Source organism: Grampus griseus (genome assembly GCF_964374135.1).
Source record: "Grampus griseus genome assembly, chromosome: 3".
NCBI classification, from domain to species: Eukaryota; Metazoa; Chordata; class Mammalia; order Artiodactyla; family Delphinidae; genus Grampus; species Grampus griseus.
In genome coordinates, this window is record NC_139019.1 from 168,235,708 (window position 1) to 168,252,023 (window position 16,316).

Sequence of the window (16,316 nt, forward strand, 5' to 3'; positions counted from 1 at the left end):
TTAGGAAATCTGGTAGGAGGGAGAGAAAGGGGGCCGGGGACGGGGGGAGGGAGGAGAGGAGAGGGAGCAGTGCTGGTTAAGGGGCAAGTAGGACCTTTAAAGATTTTCGCGGAATTTTTTTGGCCCCAACCAACTTGCCATAAATGCATTTTGAACAATTAGTAGTCAGCTTGCATTATATATTCACCACCCATCTTTGTTAGGTTGCTTCCCCCTTCTTGGGCTTTAAATGTCTTGTTTTCCCTGATGTACCTCGCCTAATTCATCGTGATGAGCTAGCAGCCCGTCAGAGGACTGGTGGGTGCATGCGGCGGTGCCTTCCCACAAAGTCGCGTGTGGTTGCTTATCTTGAAGTCATTGGGGTTGTCTCCCTCCCTGAACGGATCAGCCTGGAAGGTCCGGGTTGTATCCAGAGATGGTTGGTGTTCTGTGGTGATGCCTCCCAAGCTTGTATGAGGACTCCCCCTATTTGTCAAAAAAAATGGATGGTCCCTGCCCTCATGCCTGGGACATGACAGCAGGTGTGATGTCATAACCACGGCAAGATTTCAGGGTGACCAATGCGCTGCGTTGATGCAGGTGTTCTGAAACCCGTGTGCGTCTTGTTGATGAGGACAGCATTTGAGGGGCTTCTCGGCTCAGGGCTGTGACGCACAGACCAGGTGCTCGGGTGGATATCCAGTCCCCCCACAGGGTGGCCAGCTTTGAGTTTGGGGGCTGCTGGCCTGGCAATTTGGGACTCCTGGCGGCCCAGCTGCTGCTTGTAAACCCTGCCCCTTGGCCTGAAAAGAGAGCAGCCCCAGCGTTCAAGGGCTGTGCCGGGGAGGGCGCAAGTGCGTGGAGGGTGCGGGAAGGAGAAGCGGCTGCCCTGAGACCCCTACCCGCACCCCCGCGCAGGGTGTCTTCTGTGTCAGCCGGGGCTCATCTGCTAGGCTTGTTCTCAAATTAATCTTTCCCGTTGTTAATTCTTATGCCGAAGAATCGTTTTAGGAAACAAAACAAGGAAATGTTCTTCCCTTTTGGTTTCAGTTTTCCGAGTGGTATTTTCAAGATACATCAACCTCTGCCGTCCCCTCTCCCTTGGGCCCTGACCAGTGCATACATGTGTTTTTATCATTTGTCCTTTGGAAGTTCAGTCACTGTGAAGGGGCTTGATGTGCTTCTGGCTTTTAGAGGTGGGTGTGTTTGGTTTCTGCTTCAGATGTAAAAGTCACTTCTCTTAGGTTTTCCGTAAAACCGGGATTTTCTAGAATTTTGAGTTTTGTTATGATTTTCTTTTGAACCACTTTTAGTTTGAAACAGGGGTCAGCCAACTAAGAGGGCTGCTCCCACTGCTGTTTTTGTCAATAAAGCTTTATTGGCGTTCGGCCCCGCCTGGCCCGTGCAGAGGGCTGAGGCCACACCTGTGCTGTCCACAGCAGAGTGAAGGGGTTTGGACTGAGACCAGTTAGCCTGCAAAGTCGAACATATTTAGTATCTGGCCCTTTACAGAAAAAGTTTGCCAACCCAGATTTGAAACAAGTAATTGGAATGAATAATTCTTAAAACCTGAAGACTTTCTGACAGCCAGCAGGGTGAAACGCTAAAACGTAATGTTTATTTGACTGAATTTAAAATGCTTTTAAAATGACTAACTCTTATTTCAGTACTGTTTTCACGGTTGAGGTGGTTCTGTTGCTTCGTAATTCAAAGGCTGACTTACACGTGTCACCTTCAGAAGGTTGATGCCAATTACATAAACGGGGTGAGGTTGAACCCGAAGAGTCTCCAGGGAGGTGCTCGTCACCGTGAAAACGTGCACATCAAAATATTGACTCAGTGCCAGCTCTAAATGGGCTTCTAGAAATAACTGACCTCCAGCTCTTCAGAGTTCGCCTGCTGTCACCCTTGTGTGACAAGATCGTCGGAAGGGCACGGAAAACCTCTGCGTCTAACGGCAGAGGCCGGAGGAGCCTGCATGTCCGTCGGGGCCACCCTCTGAGCTGCCGGGTGGGCGGCTGCCCAGTGGACACAGAGCCCTCCTCCTTTCTCTGCTGCTATGACAGCTCGGGCGTCGGGCGGGAAGGAAGCGGAGAGGCTTGGACAGCCGGCTCCATGGCCGCGTGGCTCCCCGGCCCAGGGGAAGCGACGGGAAGGTAGGTCTGCAAGGAGTGGCCACGACACTTCTCACAACATGACACCTTGAGACCCTCCCAGCTTCCCCCCCTTGCCGCGATTTCGGCCCTCCCTCCTCACGCCACAGTAGCAAGAGTTGGGAAGATCTGTTCAGGTTGCCGTTGTTTTTTTCTGAGGGAGCTTTTATTTTCCCTTTTCAACTTTCTGTTTTTGAAAATTTTTTCAAATCCTCAGTAAAGTTAAAAGAATGGTACTGTGGACCCTTGGGTATCCTTCACCTGGCTTCACCGTTAACATTTTTATCATAAATGCCAGAAACGCTCGACTATAAGTTGCACCCACCTGACAGTTTTCCCCTAAATACTTCAGCACAAGTGTCTCCTAGGAATTCTTCTCCATGGCCCCAGTGCCATGGGCACGCCTGAGAAAATGATAATTAATTCAGAAATACCCTCTAATAGATAGTCCACATTGAAATTTTCCTAATTGTCACCTAGGTCTCCCATACAGCTGTTTTTTGAGCCACTTTTTGATCCACAAAGATCAAGAAGTCCCGTTGTCAACTGTGGGAGCATTACCTTCTTTCAGTAAATGATCTCTAAACCACCAGTGCCCCAGTGGGATGCACTCCAAGAGCCCACAGCCCCCTTCAAAGGCTTTGAAACCAAAAAGAAAAAAATTAGGCTGCCAGCCCAGGCGTTTTGGTGTTGGTTTGGTGACAAAGACACACAAGATTTTCCGTCAGTCCCATAGACAGTTGGAGTTGCATTTGCAGCAAACCACAGCTTGGTGGTGGTGGCCTGCCGGTGGCATCCCTTGGTCTCAGGACAAGTCGTCAGATCCTCCCACTGTTCCGTGTTAGAGCATCGGGCAGCAGCGGAACTCCAGTCCTGACGCCCGAAATGCAAACCTGGAGCCAGACTGACAGCACAGGAACTGTCTCTACTGCTTTCCTGTTCTTGAGCTTCCTCAAGATGGCGCTCTTCACAAAATGCTTGCATTTCCACGCATTTGTGTTTTAGGGGCAAAAATGAAACCTTTTCTTAACTGGCTTGAATGGAGACAGACAGTTTTTTTCTCTTTAACGTGAAGAGAATTTGAATCTCCTTCCGTAGTTTGTTTCACTGTTTGTGACGACTGAACGTTTCTTTCATTTACTTTATTTTCCAAATATTTGCTAATCTGAAGGCAGAAGATCTTGGGGTTGCACTGGCAGGATAATGTCCATTTAGCAAAAAGGCAGAAAGCAGTTACAGCAGCAGTTGGGCAGGAAGCAGGGTGTCACCGACAACACTGGGAGCTTACTGTGTGTGTAACAAGCGTACCCTGTATGCGTGGTTTTTTGTCAGCCACGTATATTTTAGGATTATGTCAAAGCCTGCCAAAATCTCGATGTCCGATTTTAACAAACATGTTGAAAAACTACAGGCTCTATCTTGGTTCCTTAGAGCTTACTCAGACCCAAGGAGAAAATGCTGGAATGGCATTTGTATTTCTTTTTGGTCCTCCGACTTAGGCTTCATCTCTAGTCTGCCATGCCATGAGGGCATTTCTACATTTATATTCGTAAAGCAGGGATTTTAAAAAAAAATCCAAGTGGTTCTGAACAGAGATAGGCAATTTCCCCTAGAGCTCTGGGTTTCATTTTCTCTTTAAAATGGTGTTAAATCTCTAGCCATAAAGTAGCAGCAGACTGGTGCGTGGACCAACCTCGGTGCCTTGGACAGGTTTGAGGAATGGCCTGGGAAGGAGGACCTTTTATGTCTTTGGCTCTCCCCTGCATAGGAAGAGTCGATTTGGGTGGCTTTTTTAGATGTATGGATGAGTTGTGTTGCTTTTGCTTTTTCATAAGAATGTTTGAAAGTTCTCTTAAAATCCTCTATGTAGTTCCTTTCATCTAGCAGGCTCACACATTTAAAAATAGTCCCAAGTCCTGTCTAAAGAGGTTTCAGTCACTTCACAGGCAGGAAGAACACAGCCGTGTCTGCAGGGAGGCAGGGTGGCCCCGTGGTCATTTAGTTCACAAAGCGAGAGAAACGTGTGGTGGACGATGCCAGGCAGGAGGCTTGGGGACCGGAGCCCATGTATTTATAACAGGACACCAGCTCTGTAACGCATCTCTCAAGAAGAATCTTGGCTACAGAGCCCTCAGCCCATGGAAGCCCCTTTAGAATCCCAAGAACCACCTCAAAGGATGCCGGGGGGGTCTGTGCTTTTGAGGACGAAGACTTTGGGGACCGGCTTCCCCTTACCCTGGCTGTTTTCTAGATAAGCCCTGGCTCGGAATGTGCGGTGGGAGTCTGGGAGAATTGTAGGCCGAGGGGCTCCCTCCTTCAGCCGGAGCCCCACCCACCTGTCACTGATACAAAACCGGCTCTCTGTGTGTCTGCCAACTCGCGGGGTCACCCCACACCTGCGCTCGCCGAGCAAGAAAGCATTCCTTTCCTCTCGGGTTTAAGCGGCAGAGATGGGAAGGTGCTGGCGGGGCCGCAGCCAGTGCAGAAGCCCTGGCCCCACCGCCCTGGCTCTCCCACTGGCCAGACAGGGTGCTGGCGCCCACCTCCCCTCACGAGTATGTTTGAGTGGATGGGTAATTAAGCCCTGGGGACAGTTTGACACAATTGCCCCTGTTCCCCTCTGCTAGAGGCACCGCCCCCGTCTTGGTCACAGGGATGTTTCCTCAGTCGCTGCCATCGGCAGAGGATCTCTGTGCCACAGGGGCCACCTTGCAGTTTTCAGAAGGAGGGTCCAACTTCTTGCACACCTCAGAGCTCCCTGCCAGGTCCGACAGCAGCAGGTCCGCGCTCACTGCCCTTCTGTCAGTGTGGAGGGCTGGCTCTGTGGAGCAGAACGCGGTAGCATGTGCCGGCTCTCTTGGCCTGACCTCCCGGGCAGGAGCTGCTGAAGGCCGAGCATCTCCAGACCTTCCCCTGCCCCCCTCCCCTGCCCCGCGTTGCTGGCTTTATTTACATTGAAGGAAAATTGTCTTTTTTGCTCCCAGTCCTCTGCAGAGCAAAAAGACTTGTCGGATTCGGGAGAGGAGCCTCGGGGGGAGGCTGAGGCCCCCCACCATGGCACGGGTCACCCCGAGTCAGCTGGTGAGCATGCCCTAGAGCTTCCTGCCCCCGCTAGCGCTTCAGCCAGCGCTCCTGAAGCCCAGCTTCCTCCTTTTCCACGAGAACTGGCAGGGGTAAGTCCACCTCCACCCGGCATCCCATGGCCCGGGGCTCCCAACCCAGACTGGCCCCTTTCCCTCCGGGCCCCTCAGATCCACACCCCAGGTTGTCAGCAGCTGATGATAACTGAAAAGATAACAAAGGCCCTCTTCAGCTCCCTTTAATTCCTGCTGCCAAAAAGTCAGGAAAGAGGAAGTCCCCTTTTACATTGAGACTTTTCTAGTTGGGGGAACATTTACCCATAGCCAGAAGCTAGTCCTGGTTCCTGAAGGAGGCGAGGGGGCAAAAGAGGAATTGAGTAGTGGGGTAGAACCTTCCACAGCAAATTCGGCCCCTTCTCCCTCCTTCCATTTTTCCTTCTCCTCTCCCTGAATTTGGGCATTCAAGTTCAGTTATCTTAGAAACACAAAAGGCTCCGGCTTCCTTGACCTATAGGAAAAGGTGTCTACCGCAGATTGCTTTGCAAGACTGGTTGTGTTTGGACCGTGGTTGGGCTGTGAACTGCTTGTCTTCAATCAAAGCAGGAAGAAGAAGAGACTCTTCCTTTGAATCCAGAGGGAATCCCTTGAGCCCTTTATCTTTGTATTCAGAAGGCTTTTGAAGATTATAGGTGGAGAAGATTGTGAGCTCTCCAGAACAAGAAATGTCTTGAGTTTTTGGAGTTTGATAAATTGGGAAAGGTAAACATTAGCCTACATTCAGGATCGAAAACCTCGTCGTCTCGGTACCTAGTGACAGAGTCCCCCATTCTCATGACAGGGGAAAATGACTGTCAAGAAAACAGAGGATCCCGCTCTGCCACACTGAACCCTGGGCAGCCTTGCAGGGTGTCACAGTCCCAGGCCTTACCCCAGACCTTTAGCGGTTCCCTGTGTCCCATCACCAGTCTCCTGTGTCCTTAAGGAAGCCGCTAAAATTCTCTTAGAGCCACCAAACCCTGGGATGCGCAGGAATAAGTGATACTCAGGCAAGGTGAGGTTGGAGCCAAACTTTAACATTCTGGAGGGATCCGTGTGGGGCGGGGTATGGGGGAGTCCTGCGTGGCATAGAAATGGGCTTGGGGTAAGGAAGCCCACGAGAGGTTCCGGCCCGAGGTGCTTACACCAGAGAGTTCTGGGAGCATAGTCCTCACACGAGGGCTGACAGCAAGAATTCAGAGGCTTTTCAACTTTTGGGCTTGGAGGTAGAGCAGCTGCTGGAACCTTCTCCCAAATTGGCCGTTATGAGTTTCATGCCTTCGGCCTTTGCAGGTACATGTTTTCAGTTCCCTGAGAACAGATGATCTTTGTGCGGATCTGCCCAGGAGACTGGGCCCTTCTGCTGCTGCCTGGGTTGAAAAGCACGGTTTACGGAGCATCTCCCGCTGAAGAGGTTGAGGGTTTTCAGTCTAGGGTGGCAAACAGTAGAGGCTGTGTCACGGCAACTGCCTTTCCAGAAGCGAGGCTCTTTCAGGCCCCTTACTTCTGATGACCACTTGGTGAGACGGGGCCTGTGCAGGAAGCACCCTGGGGGCCTCGCCTTCAGGCTGTGGCCGGTCCAGGCAGTGATTTCTGAAGCCTGGCCGGTGGAGCTCGGCTCCTCATTTCTTTTGGACTGTGGGTCAGAGACTCTAATTCCGAGACATTCAAGCAGTGCCCCAACTGGCAAATGCAAGGTCAAGCGCAATGGCAGGGAGCCTGGGGATGGTTGTTACGTCACGTGGGAGAGAGTCGGGGCTGGGGGAAGCAGTTTCTGAATGTACCGGCGTCGTAGCCAAGGCCATGCCCGTGACATACACGCGCGTAACTGTGGGGATCCCAGTTCTGTCAGAAGTCCCAGCAGCGTGACCATCACATCACTTGTGACAGCTCTGAGTCAACCAGGGCTTTCTCTGCTGATTAGGCATCAAGGCAAAGTAACCTTTGTTTTTTAGGTCAATTAGGGCATAGATCAAGGCAGATGGAACCTGAGCCCAGCTTCTTCCCGGGCTGAGATGTCTATGGCTAACTCGGACTAGTTGCTTTTGCATCAGAGCAGATTTGGAGCTTGCTCTGTGCCACACTGGAGTTCAGGAAACACCCACATGTTACCCGACAGGTCCCATCCCTCACGTTTAGTCTCTTCTTTATTCCACGATCCCTTGAGCGAGTGTAAAGCTGCAAATTCTTTATAATAAATAGTGGCTCGCTGAATTGTTGCCTATAAAGGGCCCTTATCGTCTTTCAGTCTCATCAGAACTCTGGCCATTGAAGACTCAGTACCAGGAAAAAGTCTCAATATATCAGACTTCCTGGCTCTCACAAGGCAGCTTGAAGGAGACCAAACCACATCCAGATTAAGTTGTCCGTTTGATCCGGAGAGAGTGAGCGTTCCCAATGCTCACTTGGAGGCTGGCTGGAGTCTACCAGACTGAAGCTCTGCATCAAGGCACTGCCGAGCCTGAAATATGTTTATGAGACCCACCAGGAAGCTTAGAAAGAGTCTGGACCCAGCCCCTCATCCTCTGGCATCTGCACAGGGTTTGACCCTCGTTCCGCCCTGGCCCTGCCCAGCATTCACATCTTGGAAGGCCACCTCTCTTTTTCTTTTTTCGATGTCTGCCTTTTTGGTAAGAATCTCTGAGCTGGTTCCCTCAGTTACAGAATAAACAGCAGTGAATCTGCCTGTGGTCCACATGAAGGACACCCCTTAAGTGACTTTTAATCCCAGGCGTCCATTTTCCTGCAGCCCCAGCAGTGGGCTTTCTAAAATTTATTTATTTATTTATATTTTTTATTTTTGGCTGCGTTGGGTCATCGTTGCCGTGCACGGGCTTTCTCTAGTTGCAGCGAGCGGGGACTGCTCTTTGTTGCGGTGTGAGGGCTCCTCATTGCAGTGGCTTCTCTTGTTGAGGAGCACGGGCTCTAGGTGCGTGGGCTTCAGTAGTTGTGGCGCACAGGCTTCAGTAGTTGTGGCGCGCGATCTTAGTTGCTCCACAGCATGTGGGGTCTTCCTGGACCAGGACTCGAACCCGTGTCCCCTGCACTGGCAGGCAGGTTCTTAACCACTGCGCTACCAGGGAAGTCCAGCAGTGGGCTTTCTAACTGGGCCGTCCAAATGGGGAATCACTGAGTCCCAGGCAGGCCAAACGGTGTCTGACATTTTCTGGAAGGAATTTCCCTGACATGGTATTGCTTTCTGGTCTTTTCCGGGAGGTCAGGAAGGCAGCACCGTTCATTCCTGCTCACTGCCCATTTGTCTGTGTCTGTGTCTCCTCCTGGACTGGCCTGGCAGCCTTGTCCTCTCGAGGCCACGCCAGGCAGCCTCATGAGAGCCTTGTTTGGGAGGGGGGAGGGTGCAAGCCTTAGCAAAGTGAATGATCGTAATTTTATTTTTTTTTACAGTCATAATTGTATTTATTGATTTTTTAAATTTTTATTGAAATATAGTTGATTTATGTTGTGTTGGTTTCAGGTGTACAGCAAAGTGATTCAGTTAACGATTGTAATTTTCGTTGTTTCATCCTTTACACCAAGATCAGAAGCTTCTCACACCTGTGGTCCCATCCTGGGTTAGGCGTTCCCTCCTATTTTGTACTTGGCAACAGGGACTTATACGCACCTCACAGAATGAGCTGCTTCCCCTGAGGTTCCAGTGTCTTCTGAGGGGAGAGGACTGTGCTGCCTGTCCCGCCCGCTGGAGGGACTCAGGCCACCTTGCAGCGCGCAGTCAGGGCGGGCTTGCTCGCTAGGCCGCGGCCTTGCCGCCGTCCACTTCATTCGTTCACTAGCGCCAGAAAAATAAGTTGAAGTGTTCTCTTTGCTCTTCTTTCTCTTTGGCCTCCTCATGTAAGTGTTCGTTGGGCATATTTTCATCGTGTCATCCCTAAAGGGTGCTGGTCCCAGCGTCCCCGGGGTGTCATCCTGAAGCCCCAATCCTTGAGTGGTGGCTTCTGCTGTGGGAAGAAGCAGAGGAGGAAATGGGGCTTCCACACCCTGCTCTGTCCCCGCTCCTCCCCAGAGGCGCAGATCCTGAGAGCCTGCTCTTAAAATCCTCCTCACAGGAGTCCCTGGAGCAGTGGCTCCTGAGCTTTGGCTGCAGCCTTCTGGGCTCCAAGGAGTTGGGATTGCAAGGCCTGACTCCATGTGTGTCCCAGGCATTGTTCTAGACTGACCCCTGAAGAGCTGTTCCCTTGGTTGGGGCGAGGGGTGGCCCCCAGACCACTTTGACATGGAAGACGTCCTGTCCCCCCAGGCTGCTGTGTCTGAGGACAGTGTCTGTGGAGCTGTCATTGGCCTTGTGTGGGTTGAAGGGGAGCAGTGCACACCAGGCCTTTTCCTGCTTTGGGGGAAGACAGCATGAGGCAGCCAGGCCCAGACAGCAAGCGCAGGCCTTCCCTGGCAGGAGCAGGGGCAGGCTGCTTCTCGCACGGGCAGTGGTGGAGGGTTTTTAGCTGTCAAGTAGGCTCCAAAGGCAAGCAGAAATATCTTCGCTTTGCAGTCTGTCTTCCTGCTTCCTTGCCCTGGTTCCTATTGAGGAGAGTTGTTGGCGTCACTTTCCTCACTGCTTCTGAGTCGGCTGTTTCAGACCCACCAGGAAGTTCCAGCAGCTTCTGGAAGGTCCTCCCAGTTGGGGAATCTTCCTGTGCTGTCCTTTGCAGGCCTTAGCCTCCCAGCTTTTCCAGGACAAAGAGGCCTGCCACATGCCTGTGGGGTGGGTCTTAGAATAGACTCGGAGCATGGATTTGAGGGTCTCCTGGGGTCAGGGGTCTAGGAGTATCTGATCTTGTCTGGCCAGGTGCCCTTTCTTTTCCAGGTCACCAAAGGGGCTGTGGCGGAGGACAGGCTCCATTTGTGCAGTACTTGCTGAGCGTCTTTTGTGCAGTTTCCTGGGTGTGGGGTGTATGAGCTGTGAGCAGAACAGACAGGGTAGGGCCTCATGGTAGCAGGAGACAAACAACAGATGGACACATTAGATCACATCCCACTGTGATGCACAAAACAGGGCAGAGGCCCGAGAGAAGCTGGAGGGTAGGATGGAGAAGAGCTGCTCCTGCTTGCTGGGTGATGATGTAGCCCGTGAGCAGGGGTTCACCCTGGAGGTGGTCAGGGACAGCTGTGCAAGTAGCACGTGAAGAAGGAACACTGAGGCAGGAACAGGGTTGACATGCTCAGGAGACAGGAAGGAGACAACAAGGCTAGGGTGTGATGGACGAAGGGGGCCCAGTGCTGCAGGAGGCTGCCCGGCCTCAGCAGTCCTGGGCCCCAAGAGGCGGGGCTGCAGCCCCTGAGGTCTGGGTACTTTTCTGGAGACAGGCTCCTAGCACCCATCAAATTTTCAAGGAGACCCAGATCCCTGAGAGGTTTGGGGTGTCACTGGCAGAGGTGAGGAAGTTAAGTGTTGTTAAAAGTGCCCCAAAATACACAAAGCAAAAACTGACAGAATGAAGGGAGAATAGACAATCCAGTACATTGTTGGAGACCTCAGTGCTCCTCATTCATGTTCAGGTGCTAGAACGTCCAGACAGAAGCAGGACGAGGACAGAGAGGACTCCAGCAGCTGCAGGGTACACGGTCCTCTCAGGGGCATGCAGGAAGCTGCAGGATGGACCACTCACTAGGCCACAAAACAAGTCTCAGTAGATTTAAAAGGATTCAAATCACACAGAGTCTTCTCCGACCACAATGGGATAAAATTAGAAATCCGTAGCAGAAGGAATGCTCGGAAATTCACACATGTGGAAATTAACGTAGCTAGCCAAGAGGAAAGGCGGGGGTCCTCTTGAGATTGAGGTGACAGAGAACTGGCCTCCCCAGCCGCTGAGAAACAGGACGACGCTCTGGCCTCACAGCTTTTGGGTCCGTTGCTCTGTGTGTAACTTGGGGGACACATGCCTTGGCAGCTTCCCCATGGCCCATGGAGTGCCTGGAATCCGGCTGCTTCCACTGAACACAGGCCAGTGAAGCCCCACTGTGTGCTGGGGCCACACCCTTCTGGAACTTAGAGGCTAGAGGGGGACCCTGACACCGACCCACGGCTGGAGTGAGAGCCGTGGAGAAGTGCAGGGAGCGGTGGGGCCACGGCCTGAGGGGTTTTCGTCTGGGGGGCAAGGGAAGGGACGGTGTCCGTGGGTGAGGGAGCAGTGTCTACAGAGGCAGGGGGCTGGCCATTTTCCAGGTGCCAGAAGTCATTCAGGAAGCAGCAGATCCCACAGGCCCCAGAGGCTGCCATGGGCAGGTTTGGGAGAGTTGAGATGCTTGTTGAGTGAAAAGGTGGGGGGTGGGGGGAGTCGAGGATGGGACTTGAGGGCGAGGGCTGGGCTGGGGATGGCCGGGCCTGCTGTGGAGGAGTAGGAGGGAGGGGCCTGGAGCCTGCACCTTCATGGTGTCACCCAGGGCAGGGGAGCATCTGAGAGGAGCACCCGATGTTCTGGTGACATGGCTCCGTTCTGTCAGATGCCAGCCTGGGCCCCGTAGAATGACAGCACTGCAAGAGCGCCTCTCTGGGTCCCCCATGCTAAGACCCTCTTCTCTGCTCCTCCAAGGGTCCCCTGGTCCCTCACCTGGCTCTCCCACCTCCCCCAGCACTGCCCCAAAGTATGACATCCCGAGGGGGTGAGCTGGCTGGGAGAGCGTGGCCTGTCCATTTGCGAGCCATGTGGCACTGCCTGCTTAGCCCACTGACCCCTTGCACTTCTCTCCCTACGGAAGAAGCGCTGGCCCCGCCATTTTCAAAGCGAAGAAGTGGAAGCTTGGGCCAGTGAAATAATTTGCCCCGCGTTTCAGGTTTAGGACATGCAGAGCTAGGAGAAGCTGACTAGGCTTGGCAAGCCTTCGAGAGCAGGATTTAGTGCCTTCATGCTCTGAGCTCGAGCCCTGGCCACTGTTTTGCACTCATGTAGAGCCAGCCTGCTGGACCCTTGGGTATTTTATTTCATTTTGGGCCCCATGATATGTTCACATATTGAGCCCCTGTTGTGTTACGAGGGTTTCGCGTTTCCCAGGCATTTTGGTGGATGGTCTCTGATGGGGGGGTTGGGGGGGAAGGCCAGGTTGGGGTCCTTTTCTTACCATCCAGGCTCTCACTGTCCTTTAGGATGGGTCTGCAAACTCTGCCCCCCGTCTGTTTTTGTCCAGCTTGCAAGCTAAGATGGTGTTTTAAAGGATTGTAAAAACAAAATAAAGAATATACAACTTGTGGCCCGAATGGGGCCTGTGAAGCTGAAAATACTTTCTGGCCCTTTACAGGGAAAGTGCCACCCCAGCTCTGGGAGGTCCCCCGGCTCCTCGTCTGCAGTTTTCTTATTTGCAGCAGTTACTGCTTTTACACACGGCTTTGCAGCTTGCCAAGCACTTTCCCATGCATCATCTCATTTAATCCCTAACAGCTCCTCGAGGCAGGTGGTCCTCCTTTGGCTAAACTTAACTCCTGAGGGGCTTTTCTGAAAATAAACAAATTGGCTCCCCTGCTTGCTCTTAAACCGGTGACCCGGGGGCGGGGGTGGTGATGTTCACCCTTCAGAGTTTGCTTTTGGCTGCTTAGTTCTGAAGAATCTCATGTCCCTGAGAGGGGATGTACAGCAGGGACTGTGTATTATCCCACATGGGGCGGGGGCTCATTATAAGCTTCTTAATTGCTCGTTTGCATTCTAAAATTAGAGGTTGTCAAGGAGGAGATGCTTCAGCCACCTTTCACTCTCAGCTGATGATTGTTCGGTGGGTTCTACGGTCTGAGCTGTTGTACCTGGGGATTCTCTTCTGAACACTTCAGCCCAAGGCTTCAAAGCTCTCGGCTGCTCTGGAAATAACAGCCCACCTTGAAACAGTTCCATACCATGGGATGTGCCAGGGCCAGGAATGGGAACCACCATGACCCAGTGTCACGCAGCCAGTGTCAGCGGTCCTGCAGCCCTTCAGGGTGCAGAGAGGGTTGCTTTCCAGCTCTTGGCAAAGTGAACTTGGCCAGATCCAGTTTCAGTGTTTGAATTGGGGGGCTGGGGTGGGGGAACGCCAGTTAGCTGTACCCAGTGGAGAAACACGGAAACTGATCCTGTGCTGGGAACGCGTTCCCAGCCGTTAAGAGGATTCCTTGGCACGAGGCCTGGTGAGGCAGAGGCGTGACGGTTCATGGGGGATTTTTGAGCATTAGGTTGAAAGCCTGTCTGTGACCCGGGTGGCTGAGCCCAGGCCACGTGCCCTCAACGCTACATTTCGGGATCCATTTGTGGCAGAAGTCAGGAGCTGCCGGGCCCTGGGCCACGCGGCCCTCTCTGACCGCCCTTACATGTGTTCTTGTTTCAGAGGTCAGCCGGAGGCTCCAGCCCCGAAGGTGGAGAAGGTGAGGAAATCTCTCAAATGTTTCACCAGTTTTGGTTGTAAAAGCGGAAGCAGCCTGATTTTTCTCCTCCTCCTCATTTTCTGTAGATTCTGACCGAGAAGATGGAAATTACTGCCCTCCCGTCAAGCGAGAAAGAACATCCTCTTTAACGCAATTCCCACCTTCACAGTCAGGTAACAGTTGCAGCCCTTCGATAGACGGTGAAAGCACCTGTGTTTCCAAGCCCGCTGTTCCCCTCCAGCGCCTCACACCCCTGTCTGTCCCCTGTGCACATCCCGTTAGAACTCAGTCTCCGTCAGGAGTGAGGCTGGAGCGTGCCCGAGGGTAGCACAGGTGCCCCCGTCTGGAGGGGTGAGACCTAGTAGACTATTAATAAGCAAGGCTTGCGAAGAAATCGTCCCTCTGAAGGGGACCGTCAGGGCCCTGGTCGGGGCTCTGACCATTAAGCGCACGTCCACCTTGCAAGTCCGCTGGCTATGTGTTGACTGAAGTTGGGGGAAATGGGGTGTCCTCCTGGCCCTTCAGCCATGTGCCTAGAGCCCGGTGGGCCAGTTGAGAATCCCAGGCACACACACAGACAGTACATAGGAGGGAGTCCAGTGGCCCCAGCAGGCACTTTGGTGGTGGAATACCGTGAGCTCCCCGACGAGGGGGCTTGGGGGAGCCTGGAAGGGTTGGCCAGGCTGGGACCCTGTCCCTGTGGTTGTGGCTGGGCCCAAGGGCTTGGAAGCTCCAGCCTGGTGCCAGGTCTGCACACACACACACAGGCCAGCAGACCAGCTGGTGGACACAGGCTGGTTCAGGCAAGAGGCGGGTTCCTGGGGTAGAGGGAGATGCTGGGACTACTTAGCAGGGGGCTCTGCAAGCCTGGGGACACCCCTGTGCCTTGGAGGGTAAAAGCTGCGGCAGGGTTCCCCACTCCCGCCCCCGGTCCTGGCTCCGTCCACTCTGGCATCGCCCCGTGCTGTCTGCGGTGCTGGCTTACAGACACTCTCCAGTTCCCCAGCTTGAAGTTCATTCTTGGGAATTCATGTAAAGCATTTACAAGTGTGAGCCCTAAGGATATCACTTTAAGGGAAAAAAAGACGCTCCTGGAAGCTTTGTTTCTGCTTCCAAGAATAATGCAAACGTCACAGGAATGTACAGTGTAGAAAGTGAGTGTCCTCTTACGCTCATCCCTGTAACACTTAATTTCATGCCTGTTCCCTGAACACTTGTTTTGGACATTGCCTCATCCTTTTTCACAACTGCGGGAGACCCCCCTGAATAGAGGCACTGTCGTTTGCTAGCCAGGCATTGAGGAGCCGTTCGGGCGGTCCACAGTGCAGGCTGCGGTTACGTCCTTTTTCTAAGGATCTCTGCACGCTTGTCAACGTGAGCCTTACCACAGGAGGAGGGAGCGTCCACTTCCTGGCCTTGATCGTACTCCTTCCCGCTCACCGTCCACTGCTGAACCGCACTTTGCGCATCGAGAAGGTGCAGCGGAGAAGAGAGGAGGTGGTTTGTGCTGTGACCGTAGGCTGAAGGGGTAGAGGACCAGCAGGCGTTAACCCTCTCCTCTCGCGCGTCACCACCTAGGGGATGCTCAGCGCTCAGCCATCAGGGGAGTGGAGCCACAAGCAGTCCCACGTTTGGAGGCCTTTGCACTGCACTGTTTCCACTTAGCTAGCTGCCTTCTGTCCGCACAGTTAGATCTTCAGCCCCACTGCATTGTTGCCTGGCCCACAACCCGGGAAGCAGTTGATTTTGTAAGATCCTAAACAGGTGAGGGGAGGGGGTCTGCAGCCAGCCGAGCCCCGACTGGTGACAAGGAGCAGGGCCTGAGGCTTGGCCCCAGGGGAGACTCAGAACATCGGGTGCATCCGCTTCCCTCCTGGCTGCTCCCACAGGGGCACAAGGACGAGGCAGGTGGCCACAGCAGGCCAGAGTCAACTGCTAGATATCAAACAGATTCAGGCTGTTCCACTGGACACCCACCTTTCTTGTGCTTTAGAAAGAGTCCCAGGGTTTCACTTTTACTGGGAGTTGCCAAAGGCCAGGTTCACAATGCTGACCCCCCTTTCCCCAACGGTGGGGCCTGGAGATGACCCCTCAGGTGGGAGAAGTGATCCTGTGCACGTCTACCCTGCCTACTCACACTGTTTTTCCTCTTGTTCCCTCCCCTGCCTGCACCTCCTTGTTGACAGTATCAAAAAACAATGTTTTTATGCCATCCACCTTCTGCGAGCCATCTGCAGGCAATTCTGACTCAGAACCAGGTGAGCCCTCGCGTCCCTTTACCTTTCTCAGCTGGTCACTGGGGGTTTCCTGGGATGAAAAGCAAGGTCTTAATTGGGAATGGGTGGTTTGAAGGCAACCTTCTTTTTCAGTTCCTAAATGTTCCCCAACTCTTCACTGCACAGATTTGGAATCTGGTGTGAGGCAGTCTTCATCAGCCCTTAATTTCTGTTTCTACAAGCAGGGCCTGGTTACAAGGAGTTGCAAGTCCTTTTAAAAAAAAAAAGAGAGAGAGACAAGCAAAAACAAAAAAAAACTGTAATGAAGTATACTACTCATTTTTCAAAAGTTTACACAAATAATACGTTTGTATCATTAAAAACTCAGAAATACATAGAGTAAAAGAATCCACCTCTCCATTTCCCACGCACTCTGCCATCCCAATGGTAACCACTCTGAAGTTTATGTAATTTTCCAGACCCCTTCTCTGCGTATTAAATTCTCACATGAATT

General features: G+C 52.8%; 1 protein-coding gene across 7 annotated transcripts in view; it reads left to right on the forward strand.

Annotated features, from left to right (window-relative positions):
* RANBP3 (RAN binding protein 3) overlaps positions 1-16,316 on the forward strand; it is a 52,847-nt gene that overhangs the window by 18,843 nt on the left and 17,688 nt on the right. For 2 of the 7 annotated variants that reach the window (XM_082650206.1, XM_082650207.1), the window contains exons 3-6: positions 5,117-5,305; positions 13,550-13,586; positions 13,673-13,759; positions 15,773-15,844. In XM_082650206.1, the coding sequence (XP_082506332.1) occupies positions 5,117-5,305; positions 13,550-13,586; positions 13,673-13,759; positions 15,773-15,844 (385 nt within the window). The remainder of the gene's footprint in view (positions 1-5,116; positions 5,306-13,549; positions 13,587-13,672; positions 13,760-15,772; positions 15,845-16,316) is intronic. The other 5 variants (XM_082650208.1, XM_082650209.1, XM_082650211.1 and 2 more) reach the window with 3 other exon arrangements.